This window comes from Melopsittacus undulatus, chromosome 9 (assembly GCF_012275295.1).
Source record: "Melopsittacus undulatus isolate bMelUnd1 chromosome 9, bMelUnd1.mat.Z, whole genome shotgun sequence".
Classification (NCBI taxonomy): Eukaryota; Metazoa; Chordata; class Aves; order Psittaciformes; family Psittaculidae; genus Melopsittacus; species Melopsittacus undulatus.
In genome coordinates this window covers 31,169,475-31,189,713 of record NC_047535.1, presented here as the reverse complement: position 1 = coordinate 31,189,713, position 20,239 = coordinate 31,169,475, and the positions used below count along the sequence as shown (strand labels likewise).

The 20,239-nt window shown below is 39.3% G+C and overlaps 1 protein-coding gene across 1 annotated transcript in view; it reads left to right on the top strand.

Annotated features, from left to right (window-relative positions):
* MDFIC2 (MyoD family inhibitor domain containing 2) overlaps positions 1-20,239 on the top strand; it is a 45,575-nt gene that overhangs the window by 9,421 nt on the left and 15,915 nt on the right. Inside the window, exon 2 of the mRNA XM_031049283.1 lies at positions 16,810-16,848. Coding sequence (XP_030905143.1) covers positions 16,810-16,848 — 39 coding nt within the window. The remainder of the gene's footprint in view (positions 1-16,809; positions 16,849-20,239) is intronic.

The following is a 20,239-nucleotide window of genomic DNA, read 5'->3' as shown; positions in this document are numbered from 1 at the left end:
GATGAAGTTATATTTGGCTTTGAAATAAACAAGTTTCAGCTAAGTTTAAACCATACTGCACTTTCCCCCCAAACAGGAAGCATTTATCTTTGTTGCCTCACTCTTGTTTCTCAGATGAAGAAGCCCCAACCACATGTTCTTATTATGTACCATTAAAGCTAAATTCAAACTGGTATTTCCTATCTCTACCTTTCCTTGGGTTTCAGAGTTGGGTGTTGACAGTCACAAAAACGATCTTCAGGGTTAGCTTTACTCTCCTGACCCATGCTTCATGCTTGCTTTTTGCATGAGACTCACTCTTACTGCATAGGCCTTAGAAATAAGTTTAGAGGAAAAACACCAGAGTACATCCTCAGGTAATTTCAGTTTTGTAGGGCTGCTTCATGTAACACACTTCTACCAGATGCTGTTCCTGCAGCTTTCCACCCTGCTGCATTTGTTCTGCACACTCATTGAATCCTAAACCAAATCACAGTTTCTCTCTTATTGGTTAACAGAAGCTTAATTAGCTGGGCAATACATGCTATTACATGTATATCAATTGTGAATTTGACTCAAATCAAGATGAATCTTAATGCTTCTTAGGACTGTCATATAGACATATCACCTATATCAACTGCTGGTCCTAAACTTACATCATGGCTGACAAATCAGTCCATATTTCTGTCAAAAAAGACTTCACGGCAGAAAGAAAGAAGGGAAAGATAAAAACCACAACAAATGGAAATTCAAAAGTCAATTTGAGCTTCCTCTGTTTTGCTTTGCTTCTCAACAATTTCCCTCATATACTACAAAGCTAAATAAAATTATGCCATAAACTTTTGCCCCCCCCCCCCCCCCCCCCAATTAAAAGAAAAAGAGAGATTGTATGTTACTGGAATTTTAAATCTCTGAAATACATGTTTATATTCCAAGAGTGGGCAAAACAATAGATGAGATAATGAGAGGCAGAAGTCAGTAGAATCATAAGAGTGACTATGGCACCTGATACTCATTATGACTAGATGAAGTTGTGACCAAATGTATTGCCTTCAGATAGTTTAAATGCTTACTATTTAAAACAGATACTATTGCTATTATGAGACATAATAAAACCCTAGCATAAGGTATTTGAAATATACCCATTTCAGCTTTCAGTAAGAAATGATTTATTTCTTTTTCTAGTTTATTTATGATTTAAATAGTCTATGAGCTTCAGGTAGATATTCACTTGACTCACACACTTGATCCTAACTTTGTGATCAGCCCTGTTACATCACTGAGCAAAGAAACTTCAAATACCAGTAGAAGCAGCCTCACCTCTCACTTGGAGGAATCACCAACATTTGTAGAAGGATAGAACAGTCTCTATGCCTTATTTTTTATTTCTTTTCATGAAAAATAAATAAAATATAAAACTAAGCAGCAGTTTTTATAGTATGACACAGCAGTATTACTTGCATTAGGCCAATTTACCACTTATGATAGCAGTAATAGCACTAAAAGCCAATAAAAGCGGTCTGTTCGTTCAGAGATTGGCTTTTATGGCTTATTCTAAATATTATCAAGTGAATCAAAAGCTGTCATTATAGTGTCTAAAAAGCCTTCGTACCTTGTAAGCAAACAGTGTGACTTTGACAAATAATCATTAATATGCCTGTGTGAGACCAGGGCTAAAAGAGAAAGAAAAAGGAAAACCCAACATTTCACTTTACATAAATCATTAAGATCATTTCAGTTAAATTTCACACAAAATAAAACAGTTTTATATGTAAAATGTCATAAGTTTTCCCAATTTGTTTTTCTTTTAATCTGTGAACATTTTCATAAAACAAAAACTTGTCAGATAAGTGAGCAATAAATGACTGAACTATAATGGTAGATTCTTATCAACTTTTTGAAAACAAAATGCACATATCTTGGTAGTTCCTTTTCAACCAGGATCTAACCTGATCTTCCCTTGGCTTCCATGCTCCCCTCCAGAAGCCCCAGCAAACACAGTACCACTCCTCCACTTCTTCACCGAAGAAGGTATGTTCCTATAGAGCTAGAAAGGTGTAATTATCTTCTCTCTCACACCTGGACAGTTACTCTTACAAGAAGCTCAGGGAAGAAGAGCTAAGGCTGTGCCAGCTTTTAGCTGTACTCCACCTACCTCCTGCCCCCTTGGATGTGAACTGAAGTGTCCAGAAAGAAACATGTAGTCTCTATTGTATGTAGAGCAGGCACTGGTCACATAGGATTTCCTCTTCCCAGCATTCCTTATTGCTGCCCAGCAATACTAGACCAAGTCACTACCATTTGCCATTTCTTATGTTTGAACACCTTTAATGGCAGCGGCCAGAGTGCAGTCACCAGAAGAGGTTCAGGATGAAGATTCGGGTCTGCCACTGGCTAAGACAACTACTACCAGAAACACTGCAGTGATTCACATGTGGCTTTCTGAAGCTGAGTTTGAGGAAGGGCAGAGGCAAAAAAGACAGATAGGAGAACACATCCTTATTCATATCCTAGTACTGATGTAAATCAGTGTCCAACATTTCTTCTTCATGCTTTCCTGCTGCATAACCTGGTGAACCTTACAGAAGTGTTGGTCAAGTGTTACACCTCCCACAGCTACGTAGCTCTCCTGGCTCTATAGAAGTGCCCTCATCTGGTTTTTATCACTGTGGATAGGTATTGCCTGGCCCACCTAGTGACAGGGTAAGATGGACAAGGTAGAAACACAGCAGGAGCTTCGGGATATCATGTGGCACGGGACATCACATGTGGACAGGGTGAGCACACACCACCACGTAAGGGGGTAGGTACAGGGAAGGTTGGGCATGGATTATACAACAGTTCTAACTAGGTAATCATGGCTTTTCTCAGTTAAAGAATTTGGGCCATTAAAACTTTGTCTGAACTAACAATAAAACCTTCACTGCCACACAGTGCATCCCTTCAGCCCATAGAGAGATCTTTCAGTGCAATGTCAGCAAGAGGATTTGGGAACCCCAACTCTTCTCAGCACACTGCAAAGAGCCTGGCCTTAGGTCTGCAGGATAAAGCACTTCTTCAGCCCCCAAATAAGCCTCAGCAACCTCTTAGCCATGCTGGCAGACATTCAGGCTCTCAGCTCAAGACCAGGCTATGCAACAACAGCAAAGCCTGAGACAAACCAAGTGTCTTGGGCCAGGCATGGCCACCTGTCAAGTTTCCTGCATTGAGTACAAGGCTTGGGCAGTTGGCTCCAGCATTCATGGTCCCACAGAGAGTGCTGTGTCTCAGGGAGTTTTCTTGCCTATTGCTATTTACAGTTTTGGGGGCCCCACTGGAATGGCAAGCTAGTGTGCTTGCAGTTGACGGTGTTATGTGATACGTCGTGCAGCTGCACAGAGTGCATGGGCTAGCAGAAACATGTGGTGCTGTGTTGCCAGGGGAATTATTCCCGCAACACAGCCCTTTAAGGGCCAAGCGTGTTTTGCAGGTAATTTATGTGAACAGAAAACCAACAGACCTCCCATTCCAAGTTTATAATTTCTTTGGCTATTTTTTCCATAGATTAAAGAACTTTCCAGAAACACTACATTAATAGTGAGGTAAAAAGATCCCAGGTAGAATGCATGGTAAGAAACCTGCTTGCATCTTCCACATGCTAGCATTTATCAAAAAATGGTTTATACAATTCTATAAATCTACACCCAGTAGAGCTGCTTTCATAAAAAAAAAATCCCACTGAATTATGGTTTCTATTATTTCATCCCAAGGAATGAAAAAGGAGATAAAAGTTGTCTATTTACTTAGAAAAATGAAAGGACTTTGGTTCACTTGCATCTCCTCTTTTAGGCAGAGTGTATAGCAACTACCAAGCTCCCTCTTAGACCCAATATACAAACTGAACATCTGCTTTTCTGTGTCCAGGCATAAGATGGTTCAACAGAGGGTGAATATTGAAGACATAGAGAACCTAAGTTGCTCATTGAAATCAACAATGCCAGTGTTTCTCTTCCATGTGCACCAATGGTATTTTGCAGTACTTATTTCACTCTCAAACATTCCTATAAAATGGTAAGAAAAGATTATATCATACAAAGGTTCGAGTGGTTTGGCCTGTTTGCTTTTCATGTCATGGGTCTGTAATGCATGTATTCATCACATACTGTTTTCCTGTATTATTTTTCCCAAGGGTTCAATCCCCTCATACTTTAGCCCCACCTTCATCTCTTTGTCACACACAAGTTCTTTATTATTGCTGAAGAAAATCAGAGCACAGAACTCTATGGGTTGCTGTGCAACCTGAAACAACCTGTGCAACACTGACAAAAGAAAAACCTTGGATATGATTCTTTTGACCAAGATTTCAAGAACAAAGTCACTAGAATTACTCATATGCTTGAAGTTAGGCTTGTGCTTAGGCTTACTGCTGAATCTGCTTCTGATAGAAAAGAAAGATGAAGAATGCCTTGGCCTAGATTAGAGGCCACATCTTGGATATAGTGTTGCCTTGCTTCTAATTGGTAGTGTAGCCAAGAAACTTTATCCTTCTCTCCACTTGAGACACCACCTGGAGAAATACATTTTTCCCCTCAAACTTTGCACAAGAGCCCAAAACTTGGCTTTAATACGATACATATTTTCCATTCTCCCCCCTCTTTTTAATGAGATGCACTGATATTTTTACCTGCATGTACTGTGTTTTGTTAATGGGAAATGTTTCAAACACTGTGTGGTAATGGACTGTGGGATATGGGATTATATATTTATTAATCTCAAGAGCACCGTGTAGACTGTACCAGTAAGTTACAAACAGATTGGCAGAACAGAGTTTGAATTCTGGCAGGAGATCTCTTCCAAGCTTGCCTGTTAGGCTGCATTTGGCTGTGCTTTAAAACCTTATACTGAGCTATAGTTGCTTTGGTAAATTGTGCTACAAACAGGCTGCGCTGAGCGCTCTGTTCGAGGTCACTCATATCAAAACTAGGTGACCTGGCAGCCAAGATGTGCTTTGTGCAGCTGACCACAGTTGCTTGTTGCACAATACAGAAAAGGCTGCTATATCGTGACATAACAGCAAGAAGCATTAGGGGAAAAAAGCTCTCTCCACCCATGGAGATCATATTTATACACAGTGATGCCTAAATCTATCTTATGTGAACTTACACAAGATTGCCACAAGTTAAATACACCCTCACCTTCTCTCCTGCCACAATAAGTCAGACTAGATTTTTCAATGTGGTGGCTTTTATAGAAATGAAAGACAGTTTTTGCACAACTGAAAAACTGTCATTTTAAGATGAAAAAGCCTGCTTTGCTCCCCGAGGGAAAGTTGGGAGAAGTTTCATGGATTTGCCCTCTGTAATATTCTGGTCTGTCTGCAGCAAGTGGAAGAAATAAAAACTAATGGAAAGAGACAATTCTTCTTGGATCAAAGCTGAATACTTCCAAGAATGCATTCTCAGACTACTCAAATACTTAAAGGAAACAGTTGCTAGATCAAATGATTCACAATGTCCAGCTCTGCTCAGGCACTTTATTTTTCCTTATCAGGTTAAAAAATATATGACAATTTTTACTTTTTATTTGAGAATCTCAAATTCCTTTCAGCCATCAATCACTAAATTGGAACCTATTTGCTCCATGAAGATGATTTTTAAACTTCGCAACAGCTCAGTTCCCAACTTTCCAGGTTTGCTTAATTTCCCCCTATGCCACCACTTAATCCGAGGAACTGAGGCAGACTGAGACAGTAACAACGCAAACTTCTATACCTAATGCTAAATTAGATATACTCATTAGATATATGTCATACTCACATATTCAGCTTTCCCACCAGCTGAGACCCTTGACTGCAGTTGCCAGTGCCCAGCACTTAATGAAGATGAGCTCTGCAGCTTCCCAAGAAATAAACAAGTAACTGTAGCACCCAAAATTAGTAGCTATAGATGAGGTAAAGAGCGTAAAGGACTGCCATTGATTCTGATGACAGAAAGGTTGAGCCCTTAGTAAAAAGGCCAGTACTGAATTACTGGAATCTGGCTTTCCCTGATTCTCAGTCTCATTTTCTAGTATTTGTTTTATTACTCTTTCAATTCTCTTACACAGAAAAAAAAAAAAACCCAAGTGGAAGCACCTTCTTTTTGGCCTTTGATAACCTAGTTTGTACAATGCCAGCCTGTTCAAAACCTTCCATTTAGTTTTATGAGCTCTGGACTGTGGCCCTAGAGTTGGCTTTAAAACAACTAAACTTTCCTTCCAGAAAATGCAACATTTTTGAAACAGCAATGCTTACAGCCTTGTACATCAGATTTAAGAGGTCTTTCTGGCCACACTGACATCCTTCTCCCATTGGTGTCCCACTGGAATGCAAGTTGTATGTAAAATTAGAACCAGATCCTGTAAATATCTCTGAATCCTCAACTCCTTTTGACTGCCAGGAAAGTGACATTAGTGATCATCAGCCAGGTACAACACTTGAGGTATTAACATGGAACTAGCCTTGGAATGTATATAAATTTACTCTAAAGTTATTTAGACAACTTATTTGCAGCTAAATTCTTCATCTACATTGTTCATAATGTACATAATAAAATCTTTCTTTGCCCTGATGTGAACAGTACATAAACTATGGCTGGATAAGAAGTTTATTTGCTTTGTCTAAATAGTGAAATCTCTCCCATATCCAATGCCTGTTGGAATTATCCTGTGATCTTTCAGCTTCTAATACATATTAATTTGTATTATACAAAACCATTCAAATAAATAATCATGCAGACTGAATAAAAAAGCAATTTAAACTTTCCATCCCCCCCCCCCAACTGGAGACATTTTTTACAAATAGTTCTTTTAAGTAGTCTTAATAGTATCTCTTTAATATTGCCATTAAAATTCACCAGAGTTCAAGAGCAGAGCAAATTTACATCTCTTAAAATAATGGAATTGACACTGATATTACATCATTGCTATTTTAAATAATCATTCTTCATAATTCTAACCTACTTGCTTTAGGTTGTAAAAAAGGGCTTGTTCCTACTTTCATCAAAGCCGGTGGCAAAACTCCCTTTAGCTTTCAGGGAGCAGCACCTAGCTTTAAAGACGGGGGGCCTCTCCTGATCTGCAGTGGCATTTGGCTGCATTCAGTAATGCAGCAGAGAATAAGTCCCTCTGAAAGAAAAATTACTGACGGCTGTTCTATGAGCTCCAGTCAGACAGGATAATTGTAGCGGACTAGCCTGTTCTCCAAAACTCAAAACTCCATAGACTATTCTGAATACCAAAGTAGTTACAATTCTTCTGCTTACTTTCACGAGAATGCAACATTTTATATAGGTGGGTTTTGCCATTTTAGCGCAATTTCGTGGTTTTCCTTCCTTAATATTTTGGGAGAGATTGTTTGAAGAAAGGCATAATGGCAACCCTCACAAATTCACCTTCTCTTGGGAGAATATTCGAAGTTTCACTAAAATTACATAAGTGTTATTTCATGAACAATTCAAACTGAACCTAAAGGACTTAAAGAGATACACTATACACAGCTGGAAAGCCACCTAAAAAGTGAATCAATGCAGTCATCTCCCCGATTACAGAAGAAAACAAAACAAGGATTTTTAAGAAATAGAAGTAACAAAGGTTAAAACTAAGACTATTTAAAACTGGAGAAAAAGACGTTTTTTACCATCCATCTAATACTCAAAAGAGCAAAGCTTGGTACCCGATTATTCCTAGGCTTCCTCTTCAGAAAAAAAACCCAAACCAAAACAAAAAGCCATGTCCACACAGCAGCTTATCATCTGTAAAATCACCATGATTCACCTACCTACACAGACCTCAAGTTTTCGGGGACAGGAACATTTCAACTCTATCTGCACCGAGCATCTAGTTTGACAGATTTCTGGCCACGGCAGAAATCACCAGTCACTACAGTTAACTTTTGACTAATATGCTACTAAAATATGTTGAACATTTACTGGACAATAATCAGCAGCCGAGTCTTAATCGTAATTGTACTGCAGTATAGGGCCTATTATATGTTATCTGGGAGTCAGAGAACTTTATTAGTGCTGTCATAAAAGCTGAAGCAGAATTTATCCCTTGTTCTATCACTGACACTATCTATTATAAATAAAATGTCTATCAAATCTTACAAATTTAGATGCTAACTAAAATGGCAATTACTGTGGTGTCTTTAAGAGCGATTTGGTTTCAGAAAAGCACAATGTAGAATGAAATGTGACCCTTTACTGTGAAGAAAAGCACAAATACGCAGCACCACCAAGACTGGGTAGGAAGCAAATTATTCCACAAAAAATCAAGTTTTGAAGAACCTGCAGTGCTGGCTGCTTTACTTCACTTTACTTACCCTATTACCTATTTTCCTGCTTCTGCTTCCGCAGCAGGACACCTGCCCTCATACTTACTTGGGAAAAGGAAAAAAAAACCTAACTTGGATGGTAGGGAAATATCTTCCAAGCAAGGATGATTAGGCAATGCTCTGCCTCAGGAAACGTTTCAGGCACTGTCACTTGATGGTGTCTAAGAAGAAATGAGAGGGAAAACACCTAAGGGATTAGCCTACAGAGATATTCTTGTTATGCAGGCTGGGACTAGTTGAATTAGGAGGTCTTTTCCAGATGCATCGTCTGTAATCCTTTCTGGCACCGTTCCTTGGCTTTAAAACATTTCATCTTCCCCCATGCTAGTGGCACTAAAACAACATGATATCTAGTGCAACTAAGCCTTCAGGATAGCCTTGAATCACACAGAAAACTAGAGCTGTGCAATTAAATAAGCTACAAATATGGCTTTTGTAAGCACTTTACTGTTTTGTAGCTTTCCAACCACACTAAAAGAAAGAAACAGTATATACCTACCATAAAGGATCAGTTGCTGCACATATTTTCATCATGCAGGGAATGAGGAATATTCAGATATGTCTATCCCCATATAATCAAACATATACATTATACTATTTTTATATTATAGTCTAGATTCTTCATTCCAACACTATTAATTTCTAACATTAAAACCTGCTTGTCTGAAGACTTCACATAGCTGCAGAAAGCTTCATGGGAATAAATACATTATCGTGTCATCTATTTTTGGCTTTCCATGCCATGACAACAGAGGCTGGCCTGGTGTTTCTATATATGAATGCCTCTCAGGTAGCAGAACAGCTACTGCAGATTGATTGGCACCTTTTCGAGGATGAGGTGAACAGAAAGTAAAGCAAAAGTATTTTTATTTCCTCAAGAACGTCTTGGCCAAGTCCTTTTTGTAGAAGACAAAAACTGAGAAAACTGAAAACCAATGGGACTGTAATCTTAATATTTTGGGAGCATGAAATAATGAAATCAGAGTTCTGAACTTGAAAAGGTTTAAGATGGAGTGTAACAAAAATAGCCTTCTCAGGATAAGCGTTTTCAAGACCTGGTAGTTACATTTTGTTAGCTCTAATCTTTTAGTGAAATAACTTCTGAAAAGAGAATATAAAAATAAGGAACCTGAGTGCCAATAGAAACATATTGTAAGTATGATACCTCACCAACGAGTCTACCGTTGCTGGGTTAAGAAAAAATCTGATGCACTTAAAAGCATCTTCTTTTGCTTTCTAATATAATTTTTGGAAGATCTCAGATTATTTTTTTTAATAAAGCAGCTATTAAGAGAAACTAATTATGGTTTGATTTTTGAGGGCCTAGATTTTCTCTTACATGTATCATTCTAACTCAGTAGTAAGCCCATTCAAGCAAATGAGATGAGGTTGGTGTGAATGAGTTTAAATGTGATCAGACACAGGCCCCAAGATATTTATAGATGGAATGAGTCATTCCTGTTCTGGTTGGGTGATTACATCAGTGGAGAATTTCATCATACAGGGCCCAAGCCTCCTTTCTTGCATCACCATACATCAAGCAGAATTGTGTGGAGCTCATCAGTATTTCACTAGCCTAAAATCAACAAGATGGAAGAACTGAGCCCACAGACCCCGTCCCCTGTACTAGTTTTGCATCAGCTAGAAAGAAGTTGTCCCTGGTTAAATCAGCAGATCATCTGGTCTTTCTTCCTTGGTCTGCTTACCTACTAAAGCTTTCATACAAGTTATTTTAAGACCTGTTTCTCATTTAAAATACTAAGTAACTGTGGTCATAAAAAAGCACGTATTCTTTTTCTGGCAACACATTCAAGGAGTAACTTTTCTTCCATTGGTCTCCAGTGACACATCTACAGAGATGGTAAGGAGAAATTGAGCAGATAATGTAAATTTGACTACTCAGACTCCCTCTACACCAAATGCAGTTCTGTGAGAAATCTTCAGCAGTTCAAATCTGACAGAAATTGCTGCAAAATGCTCAAAGTAAAACAACTATGCCAGACCTGACAGTAATATTCAATTTTTAGGTACACAACAGGTTTGGTGGTGCTAGAACAACATGTGATCAGTCCCTCTTATTCTAAGAATAGGCAATACCAGCTATTAAAGAAGCTAGCTCAGGAAACGTGGTGGACTTCTGTATCTAGAACACATTAGGGGGCTGTGGGGGCAAAACTGGAATGTCTCCAGCAACCTTTGGAGTGTTTGGGAAGTTTTTCCCTTATGGCAATGACTTTAAGGCTAAGTAGAGGCAGAAAACCAAAACGGCAGCCTAAAAATTCCCCAGACACCAGGTGTTTACCAGAAAAATCTGTTCCCCAGCCACACACAGTCCCTGATCTCAATAGTTTCATGGGCTTCCTCCTTCTGCCTTCCCAGTACATCTGCACAATGTCTCACTTCTGGGAAATAGGGGGGATTAAACCCACCTTCGAAGTGGAGAAAACCCAAGTGTGATCGCTTCTTGGATGCAGCTCAGCAACCCCAGAAACTGAGAACCACAATGATGCTTTACACCAGCTTCTTCATGCATAGGCAACTGCAGAGCATTATGTTTTGCTGCTATCCCATCCCTGGCCAGCCAGTGGCCCACCAAGGACACTGAGCTGGAGAACATCGGGTTTAATTAATTTCCAGTGCAGTTTTACTTCCTACCATTACACCTTTTTCTCAAGACTTTTAAGCAGCATTTCAGGTATCATGGTTTCATATTCACGTTAGACTTTGCTAATACCATGTAGAATTTCTCTGCATCAAGTGGTGTAATTTATCTTTTCCCACAAATGAGAGATGTCTGCACCATAATGTATCCTATCTGCAGCTCTTTCATATCTAAATCCCAAGGATTTGGGGGCAAAAAAAAAGAAGATTATGTATTTATTCAGAAATTAAATGAGATTAATAATTTTGAAAGTAATTTACAAATAGCAATCAGCCTCTGCAATGAAGGTCAAAAGAAAAAGGACACATTAGCAATTGAATATCTTCCCTCCTTTTAAAGTTTTAATACTGCCTACCTGTTAATAATGGGAAATATCCTTTCTCAAGAGTAGCAGTTTCAAAAATTGTTAGGTTCCTTTTGCTAATTCTAATCTTCTTTTAATAAAATAATTTGTTAAAAAGGATTATGAAAAAGCATGAAAATGGAATGCCAATAGAAATGCACTGTCTATACAATAAATAGTTAATGTATTTTCTAAATGAATGATTTAAAATAGCTATTAAAGTAAAGAGAATGAGCTTATGTTTCTAGTAATGACTTCTCTTCCTCAGAATGAAATCTGTAAATCCCTGATTGCAATGTCACATCCCAAAAGAACAAGCAGTCCTGGGACCGATGCTTATTGCCCTTGCCACTAATACTAGCATACCATGTATGTGATTTTTATATCAGTGGCCTGAATATTTAGATTTAAAATACAAAGCATGCACAAGTAAAGTCTCATGCAGCTATTCTGTCACAAAAATAAAGCTCTCTAACAAGGCTTTTTTGTAGGTACATGCATACATGTATACACAGACTTTCAGTATAACTACAATTTTTATTCATAAGAGTGCATAATGATTCAGGCTGTGATTGTTAATAAAAATGCATTTCTAACCATCAAATTTGAGTCTATTATTCTAAGTTAATTGCATTTGCCCTAAAGAGACTTGCGACTGGCTGTCAGCCTATTTGTGTCAGTTCCATTTTATTCATCAGTCAATCTTGTCTCCTCTTTTTTCACATCCCATATATTGATCAAATAGATTTGTTAGCATGCCTCTGCAGCTTTAAAAAGTTTTTTGTTATTTGTCAGGTTTATTTGATTACTATATTAGTTTGTGTGTTATCTTAATTGTTATTTCAATAGAAAATAAATGCCCTTTGATAGTCCCACAAGATTCCCATTAAATATAATCCATATAACAAGTTAGTGGATGGAGTGAATGTGGTAAGAAAATAAACACATTAAAAATGTTTTAAAAGCTGGTATTAGTCTGCAGCTCTATTGTACTTGATCCAAAAGAGAGGAATAGAAATAAGTACAGTGTGAAACAATTTTGATAAACATCAGTGCCGTATCATTGCATATTATGTTACGTATAAAATACTTTAAGGAAAAGACATGCAATATAAAATAAACTGAGGTCATATCTGGAAGAATGAGGTTTGTGGTTAAGTGTGAAATGGAACCATATTATATATGGCTTTAGACACTAAAAATTCTGCTACAGAGACAGCAAGCAAAGGTTGGTGAGAATGCTGTTACATAGGCAAATTTCTGATAGAAACAAACCCCAGCTTTTACAAAAGTATTTATTGGAGCAAAAGATACACATCCAAGCAGCCAGCTTCTTCCTCTGTAAAGCTATGATACATTGTTTAGTGAAATAAACAAGAGTTTAGCTAGATTTTAAAATTGAAACAGCATCCTCTGCACATTTGTTTTTATAATTATTTAATGAAAACACATTTTCTACTTCCACCTTCTCAAATGAGATGATGCAACCAGTTTTTCCAGACCTGCCAGGTATCTTCATTATCAGCAAGACTACATAACCCTGACTCCTTGCTTAACACTGAATCCGGGATCTCCCCAGTGAGCTCTTGAGCTTACTTAGCATCAGAAATAAACACTGTGTGAAATCAGCAATCATGTGCTTACCATCTCATAAAGATATGAGAAATTCATGTGTCCTAAGATAGGCACTCAAGGCAGAAGCATTGGTTTAATGAAAATTTTAGGAAACAAAATACACTGATCAACCTGAAAACTGATTGCAGTTTTCTGAAACTGCAATGTGAAATCAGCATTTTTTTTTTCAAATTTATAGTGAAAAGAGAATTTCTTTCTATTTTTTGGGCTTAAACTCTTCTGTCAAGATGGATAGACTTGCCAGCAGGACAGGTTTATCTCTGCCATTGATTATTGTCATTGTTCAGGCCAGGCTGAACACCTATCATACCAGCTACAGCTGATATGATGACCACCCTTAGGGAGACTTATTATAACTGGAGCATTTTTAAATGCTTATACCTAGCTGTGGACACTTGAAATATCCAACTCCTAGATTGCTGTTTTTCATCTGGAACCTCTTTAACTGTATTTCATACTAAGCAACCATGCTAAAGCTTCAGATACCCTAAAATAGAGCTCAAATTTGCAATTGTCCTGGAGCAGTTTGCAACACTCCTGCGGTTCAGAAGCACACGGCATGATGATAGTTTCAAGCTAAACTGTTATGACCAGCTAGTATGGAATATAAACAAGAACAGATGAGAAGAATACAGCCTCAACATTCGAGGCAACAAAGAAAGAGTGAAATGATTGCTACATAAAAGACATTTCAAAGACCTCCCAGAAAAGCAGGCATAAAAATCCCCAATAAAAAGGCTCAGCAAGAAAACTGTCACACCCCCTAATCCTCAGCAGACTTTAACAAGATGTTCGCATGAGCCAGAGATTGTCTCCTTCCCCAGAAGACAAAAGGCACAGAAAACAATACTGTCTAGCATAGGATTAGGAGGCAAGAGATAGATAAAAAGGATTCCTTCACCTTACAATTAGAAATCCTGACTCTCCGGCCAAAAGGATAATCAGAAACAGACTGCAAACCTGTGTCATAATAATTGCTGCATCTTTCTTTACTCTTTGAAAACTGATATTTTCCAAAGATTTGTTTTAATTTACTGCCACCCCAAGAAAGGTTTTGATGGTCACTTAACTACAAGACAAAGGCTGCTACCAAACCACAATTCAGCACACATGGCAATAGCCTTATTTCCCCATTGTTGATATTTCTACCACCTCCAAACAAAAATTAGATTACCAATTCTCATATCAACCTCCCAGTAAATTGTCTAACTAAAGACAAATTTATATGTAATACACTAAGAAATGATCAGCTTATCGTGCCCTAATCAGACACATACACAGATTCTTCATGCCAACCCTGGCATAAGCGTATGCTCTGATTAAAAAATAAACTACTACCTTGTTATAACAAGGATCTTTAGCTTTATTTGCTATTAGTAATGCCTTTAAACAGAAAGCAAGGTACTGGCAAGAGTAGAAAACAGACATGGGAGGGGGGAAACCTACAGGCTGTAAAGAAACTACAGCCTCCAAAGTCTGACCTTCCTGCTGTAGCTAACTAGAGACATTAGCTGTAATAACTGTAGAAGTCTGCATAAACATTTAAGACTTTTCCTGAAGCTGAAGAAGGTGACCCTAAGACATTGCAAACTCCATTTACAGAGTGTATATTAACTTACAGACCTGAATTCAGTACAGAAACAACCATATGGTTGGGAACTATACATGTTCGCACGTTACAGGAGATTGGGGCACACAAGAATTAAATGGTTAGAGCAAGCACTGATTGAGGGACAGGCAGGATTTAAGCAGTCACTCCTCCAATAGGCAGCTGGTGTTGACAGCCTTTTCCAGTCTTACTGGTACCATCAGAAAAGGGAAAGTCAAACAATCTCTTTTTCTCTTCAGATGCAGCACACTCTAAACTATCACTCCATGCTCTTGCAATCCTACTGTCTAGAGGACCTTAATCGTTCTGCCTTAAGCTAATGTTCAGCGGACTTAAGTGTGCAAGCTAGACACTACTTCAGAGCTGCCTCATATTCTGTGACAGATGAAATAATCCCTCTTTAAGTAAAGTATTTGAAACTACTTTGAAAGAGGTTGGCAGAGATGCAGCCTTAACCATTTTAATTTGTTATGAAAACACATAAACAAATCACACTTCCCAGAAGAATCATGGCTTGAAATAAACACATAGAAAAAGGCATATATTTCTGTTCTCTTTTTGGTAAAGCTCAAAGAAAACAGAAAGTTTCACTTACACATACTTGTACAAGATAAAGGAGAAAAGACAGCTATAAATGGCTAAGTAAACTTTCTGGACCTTGGTCCAGATGAGAACAAGAGATTCACAAGGAATGACCCCAAAGCATATAGCTAGCAGCGTACCAGAACACTACAGGGTATGAATCACTGCAGGTTAGGGACAGGCTGCATGGTGGCATAAGCAAATTAATCCCTTCTCAGCCACACAGTGCTCCAGGGACTCCAGGCCTTAGTTGTGGTGTAGCATCAAGAAACAAAAGCCTTCACCTACAAGCACACTTGTCCCCATGCCATGAGGAGTTCTTTGCTCTTCTGCTGAAAATACAGCTATGATTGAATCGGGAGCATTGAAACAAGTCCATGCACACTGTCTGTTGTCTGAAACTTATTTCCAGATGATAATTTCCTCATTTTATAAGCAAACAAGATTCTTGTCACCACTATTACAAGCACAACTTGTGAAAAAATACTAGCCTGCCATGTAAACCTCAACTTGCATTCAGATCTGAATATACAGAAAAAAAATGCAGAACATTATTTCTTTGAGTAACCCCTGTGTGGCACAAAGTCCCACATCCACTGGGATCACAATGCCACCCAAGTACCCAGTCACTTAGATGAGACCTCTATCTTGCCCTCCATGGAGGGGAGAAATGCACGTGCTGCAAATACCATGAATTTTTTCGTTCCACCGTCATCACTGATTTTGAGATACTCAGGTACCATGGTGGTGAAAGGCAGTGCAAAACGTTAAAATAAGTAAAAGCATGGGAAAAATTTCCATGCTGAAACAGAAAAATAAAGACAGCTGAGCCAAACTTGAAGCCCCACCAAATCCTAAAACCATGGTTCAGAAAACTAGATTGCAAGTATTACAGTGGTTAGGTTTAATAACTTACACTGCTAGCTTCAAAAACTTGAAGTCCAGCCTCTTCATATGTACCATTGATAGTAACAAGGATGTGATGAAAAACACAGTGATAAGGTCTGTATTCAGGTTCATTACCTATGTTTTCCTCAGTTATGATCACTTTAATGAATATTTGGACTAATTAAGACTTTCATAGGAAACAGATACAACACATAATATAGCATGCCCTGAAGCCAGATATCTCCATCAGCTTTAATCAACATTAGGATGGTGCCTTATGGATCAAGACAGCAATTTCACTAGCCAGATGTCTTCATGCCTCTGACAGGATGCATCAGACAGGAGCCACCAGAAAGAAATAGCAAACCCCAAAGTTTACTCACTCAGAAGTTCAGGGATGAACACTGCATTAGTGGGTCAGGATCCTCAGGCAGCCTCTGCTCCTCTGGGTAAGACATGTTGTGTTGATGATATGAAAATTGTGTTCGCTGGGGAAAGAAATCATCTCAATGAGAAGCCAGAGGACACTGGATCCTTAAAGAGGCACCTCAGCTTCTACCAAGAGTATTTTTTCCATACTTGTGAAGTCAATCAGGGGATGAAGTCTTCAGCTCCTGTCACTTTTCTCTTTGCTCTCATGACAATACAGTTTTGAGGCATTTACAAAACACTGGATCCTATGTGGGATAGCAAAACCACCTCATCGGCTGAGGAGCTTTTTCTGCATAATGAAGCCTTCCTTTCCCATTCTTGTTTTCCAGAACTGGACAGCCCCATCCTACAGCCCCTTGGAGACCCAGGTAAGTCCCCTACCTCCTCCCCACAGTGTCCAGCTAGGGCATGGCACTACATTTGTGCAGCTACTGAAATGCCACATTTCATGCAAGAAAGCAAACACAGTTATTCTAACTCCATGGGTGTGTGAGCAACATTTTTTGCCTTAATATTAAGTAATCACCTGGTTTAACCCATCTTTAAAATGGGACTACTATTTGTATTAGTAGCTTAAACATCTTAAGACTTACTCAAAACAGAACAAGCCTAGAAGTTCTATGAGCTAAACCTGCAAGCTTTTGAGTAGGAGAAAAAAAAGCTCTTAGCCCTATAACCATTGTCTTCCCAAAATTAAGAAAAAGCCCTCAACAGGTCAGCCTATGAGCCACACAAAGTCTGCTTGGCTCAATGTTTAAGATCTTAGTAGATTAATTTGGGATCGAGCAACCCCCAAACCACCTTATAAAGGCTGCTGATTGTACACCTTACTGAGAGAGCATCTGTGACTTTCCTCTCTTTCTCTTACCTGTATTTATCTGCCACAGAAGGTGAATAGCCCATGGGCCCCTCCCTTTGCAGCTGAGGCTGCTTTCCCTGAGTGGGAGCTCCCAAATCAATCTGTGATACCTGGAAGCCTCTAGAAGGGGGAGATACCAATTTATCTGCTTCCCACTCTGCCACAGTAGAAGTGGATGATGCTTATCTGCTCCTTTGACTTCTGATGATGATCTTTAATTGGAGCCTGCTTGAGCCAGACTGAGAAACCTCTCAGATCTTGACAGTGGCCCTCAGCAGTCCTCACCATGACCCTTAATTGGGGTGTCATTGATTAGCAGATGAGCTCACCCACCTGGATGTGCAGCATCCACAGGCTGGGCTCTTCCAACAACCATGAACTGGCTGTGTCAGAGATCACATCACCTAGGATCAGGTTTAGAAAACACCATGCCCTGCATTATGATCTTTCTTCATGGAGCATCCAAGACCCTGTTGTTGCAAGCGAAATGCCTGCACCCAACAGCTCTGCGTTTATTCGTATTGTAAACACACACCATGCAAACTTTCTCTGCTAGTTAGGGGACACTGCTGGGGATTTGGTAGGCAAGGTAGACAACATTAGTCTGCTCTGATAAAGCATGAGGAGGTAAATTATTCTGTGCAACTCAGAAGTCATTCAGATGGTACTTTTGGCATTTCCTCCCCCCCTCCTTGCTTTTGTTCTGTCAGTCTGAAGAGAACAGCTCGTGTGATGTAATTTAGAATGGAGCTTTTTTAAAGCTTTCACTCAGGAAAAGCTTTGGGAGCTCTGGGGGTATAGCTTAGCTTCAAGAAATAGAAAGAAAGCAAGTTTGCATTGACAGCTTGATCCCAGAGAGAGGTGGCTGCCTGCTTGTCTAACAGGTCCTCTGGGTCTGGATGAGGCAGAGACAGAGGAGCAGTCATATTAAGTGAACGCGCGCTGCCAATGTTAAAGGAACAATTACCATTATTCTGCATAGTTCACTGTTTGCTACTGCTATTTCCTTCAATAAAACCTCTTTTCACTTGCCAATTGGAGCTTGTCATGTAACAATATTTCTTATGCACAATACACATACTAAAATGCCCCTGTGTTTTTAATACATTTATAGTTGTTAACAATAGTGGTATAGTGACAGAAAAAATGTACTTGCTTTGAATACAGAACAGATTGCAAAAAGAACAAACCAGAGGCCCTGCTCTAAAGGACTAATGGGGGTTAGATTTTGTCTAATCTCTGTTGATACAGTGACACCTCTTCCATTTCTCTCACATGCAGTTTTTCCTCTCAGAGCTTGGACTGTGACTTCCTTGCTTTGAAGGGGTTATATACCTGAGCCTTGAGCAAAGAAGTTTTGATGTGAGGAACTGTTGAGCTCTCCTGCCCTTAATGCCCAGGAAGCCTCTTTTGGGGCTTTGGTGAGCTCAGTGTGCTGATGGTCGCCCAAAGAACCCTTTGATCCTTGTGCGTGGTCCACAGGCAGGTAGGAATGTGTTGACCAACCATCGAGCAACACCTGAAACCTCTGGTGTTCACATCAGGCACTAGCAGAACTCCTTGGCATGGCAGTTCCTTGTAAAGCAGGGCAAACAGCCGGCACTGGGGAGAGGATGGTGTTTCACTGAGGTTGCAGGAACTCTGCAGCTCTCCTCTGAAAGTTTGTACAATGAAGACATTGTGCTAGTATGGCACTTGCCAACATCACAGAACCAGGTGGAAATGACCACAGTGAAGGTGCCATGGTGAGAAGAAATTATGTTTGTGCTTGTGAGCAGGCTGAACCTAATATTTCATGTACCCAAATGAACAAGCAGCTGTTTGGAAACCCTTGTAGCACAGCTATGAAAGAATCTTTCTTCTGCCATAAGATTCATGTTTTCTAAGAACACTATTTTGTTCTGAACAAGTTAATATACACAGGAAAAGACATCTTGAGTGTTCCTGGACTCTCCTACACTATCCAGGAATAGTGATAGACTGTGAGTTTAAACACATCCTTCCACTGCACAGCAAGGAAAGTGTATTTAATACTGTGAGCAGAACAGTTACCATGCTTGCCTTTGCCAGAGCTGGCAAGAATACACTGTCCTAAAAGTACTTGTTATGTAATTAAGAAACAGTGGATGTCATCTGTGTACCCCCAGAGTAGAAGTTCTGCATCTTTGGTGTCCCCTGGGAAGACAAATGTTTTGTGAAGATGTATAGCATGATACATCCTCTGCTTCAGATATTACTGATTGCTTTGGCTATGACTTTCTGAGAAAAAGAGCAAAGAAACAAGGAGAAGGCTACTATATTGGAGGTTATTGCAGTTTGTTTTGGAGCCTGATCTGCTGAGCTCCCTGGAAGTCTGTCCATAGACACCTGGCAATACTGGATCAGGCCCTTGCAGAGCTAAATAAATGGTTTTCCATCACAGTCCAGCAAAGGCTTCTCCACAGCACCTCGGGACGTACTCACATGGCAATAAGATTCCCAATGTGTGCTATAGAGGACAAGTCCGGCTGCCAGTTGGGTTCCAGTATGGCATGGAGAGGAGAGACTGAAAAATCTAAGTGTTTGCTTGGAAGGTCTCTAGAAGATGTAAGACTCACAGATTGCCACTTATAATTGGATTTGAATCAAAGAAAAGCTTTCATAATTTACTGGAAGACATGGGGTTTTGTAGTCATACATTATCACATGCCAATTTACTACAAGTAGATCTTTAAGGACCATCTATGAGAAATGCTGCATCTTCTGTGATTTGCAGCTCTATTTGAGAGCATTTAAAATGTTTGGACATATTTTAAGAATATATGTGGTTTTGGTGGTGTTTCCCCCCACCAAATCAGAATTCTGACAGCCTCAGAGCTCCTCTGGCATTAATGCTGTGCAAGGATATATTTGTGACCATA